Consider the following 1,628-nt stretch of genomic DNA (forward strand, 5'->3'; position numbering starts at 1 on the left):
GGGACAGAAACCAAAGAATGAGAGATGAGGCCATCTGCTGAGCATGGCGGTGGAGAGCTTGTCCCCGCTGTCGTCACCTTGTGCGAGGGCACACCTCCTGAGGAAGACTTCTCCTTCCTTGGACGCTTCAGCCTCTGGCCTGACCGTTCTGCCCCCTGCTCCTGCTCTGGTCCCTTCCTCTCTCCCGAGACTCACGCGCAGTGGCCTGAAGGGCCTGAGCAGCTTAAGTTTTCTTTCCCGGGGCAGCTGCTCCGATGGTCTGCCACACAGGCCCGGACCGCACAGGCAAGGGCACAGGTTAGGGACCCTGACTAACCCCTGAGAGGCTGTCGGTGAGCCACTCCCGGCCTGCGTGTAGGTTGTGGCTGGCATCCGGGTGCTGGGCGGGGCACGCCGGCCCTGGGCCCAGCACGGCCCATTCGCAGGCAGACACCTCCTGCCCATCCTTCGTCTCATGATCGGCCCTTCTTCATTTCAGAGCATGGGCATCTGTTTCGTTGGTAAAAGAAATTTTGAAAACTTCATTCTTCAGGTGAGTGTGTTTTGGCGGACAGGATGGGGCCGTGTCTCTGCCGCAGACCTGGCCCCAGCAGTGACGCCGTGCGTGCTCTCCAGTACTTACAGCCCCGGCCCGGCAGATTCATTTCGATAGAAGACAATAAGGTCCTGGGAACGCATAAAGGTGAGGCGCATCCTCTGGCTTCACGTTGTAAGCACCTTGAGTTGTGGGGTGACTCAATTCCAGGAGGTTTAGACGCCGTGCCTCCGACTGTGGGGACAAGGGGTGGATGGCGGGGCGCGGAGGCGGCTTTGACGTGGGATCTTTGCGTTTCAAGATGTCTTCTTACAAGCATTGCGGCTAATAAAAAAGCAGGCTGAGTCCAAGACTTCGCTCCCTGAGTTATGCTCTAAGTCCCTGTAAATAGGATTATAGAATTACTTTCTCACTATATAAAGGAAATATTAGACGACAGAGAAACTCGCCGCCCCACCCGATGAACGGGGCCAGGTTGGCTTCAAAGCGTGAGCTTCATGCTTTAGGACTAGGCGAAGAGGTGGCATCAGGCGGTGTCCCGCGTGTGGCGAGGTGCTCTCACTCATCTGCAGACACTGCGGTGGGGTCTCCGAGCCTTCACTGAACTGGAACAGGGAGGACAAGGGACAGAGACCAGTCGGGGGCAGGAGTTCCAGCCTGGGTGGGAGGGCGGAAGTCGGGCTGGTCCGCGCCGGGGCTGCGCCCTTGGAGGCCTGATGACCAGGTGAGTCTCTACTCAGCGTGGGTCTGAGCTGGGGAAAGGGCCAGGGCTACCGCTCGGATGTGGACGGTCTCGTACGTGGCTTGTCCTCCGGAGGTCCCCCACCTCAGTCCGGGCAGACGGCTTCCCCTTCCTGCTGAGGGAAGCAGGGCTTAGACGGCACAGGCTCCCAGAGAGCCGAGCATTTCTGAGACGAGAGGAAGGAACAGCAGTGCCGCCTGAGGAGGGCCAGCTGCAGGATGCTCCCAGCCCGTCTCCAGCAGGAGCCCTCAGAGGGCTCATGGTTGTGAGGCCCGTGATCCAGCTGTCCTGCTTGCTGAAGTAGGGGCCGCGACTCCCCAGTCATCTCTGCCTGCGCCCTGTCACTCGGAG

At 59.9% G+C, this 1,628-nt stretch overlaps 1 protein-coding gene across 1 annotated transcript in view; it reads left to right on the forward strand.

The window, feature by feature from the left end:
* TRMU (tRNA 5-methylaminomethyl-2-thiouridylate methyltransferase) overlaps positions 1 to 1,628 on the forward strand; it is an 18,076-nt gene that overhangs the window by 13,555 nt on the left and 2,893 nt on the right. Inside the window, exons 7-8 of the mRNA XM_011380730.2 lie at positions 359 to 532; positions 616 to 682. Of these exons, the coding sequence (XP_011379032.2) occupies positions 359 to 532; positions 616 to 682 (241 nt within the window). The remainder of the gene's footprint in view (positions 1 to 358; positions 533 to 615; positions 683 to 1,628) is intronic.

The sequence above is a fragment of the Pteropus vampyrus genome, unplaced genomic scaffold, assembly GCF_000151845.1.
Source record: "Pteropus vampyrus isolate Shadow unplaced genomic scaffold, Pvam_2.0 Scaffold401, whole genome shotgun sequence".
NCBI classification, from domain to species: Eukaryota; Metazoa; Chordata; class Mammalia; order Chiroptera; family Pteropodidae; genus Pteropus; species Pteropus vampyrus.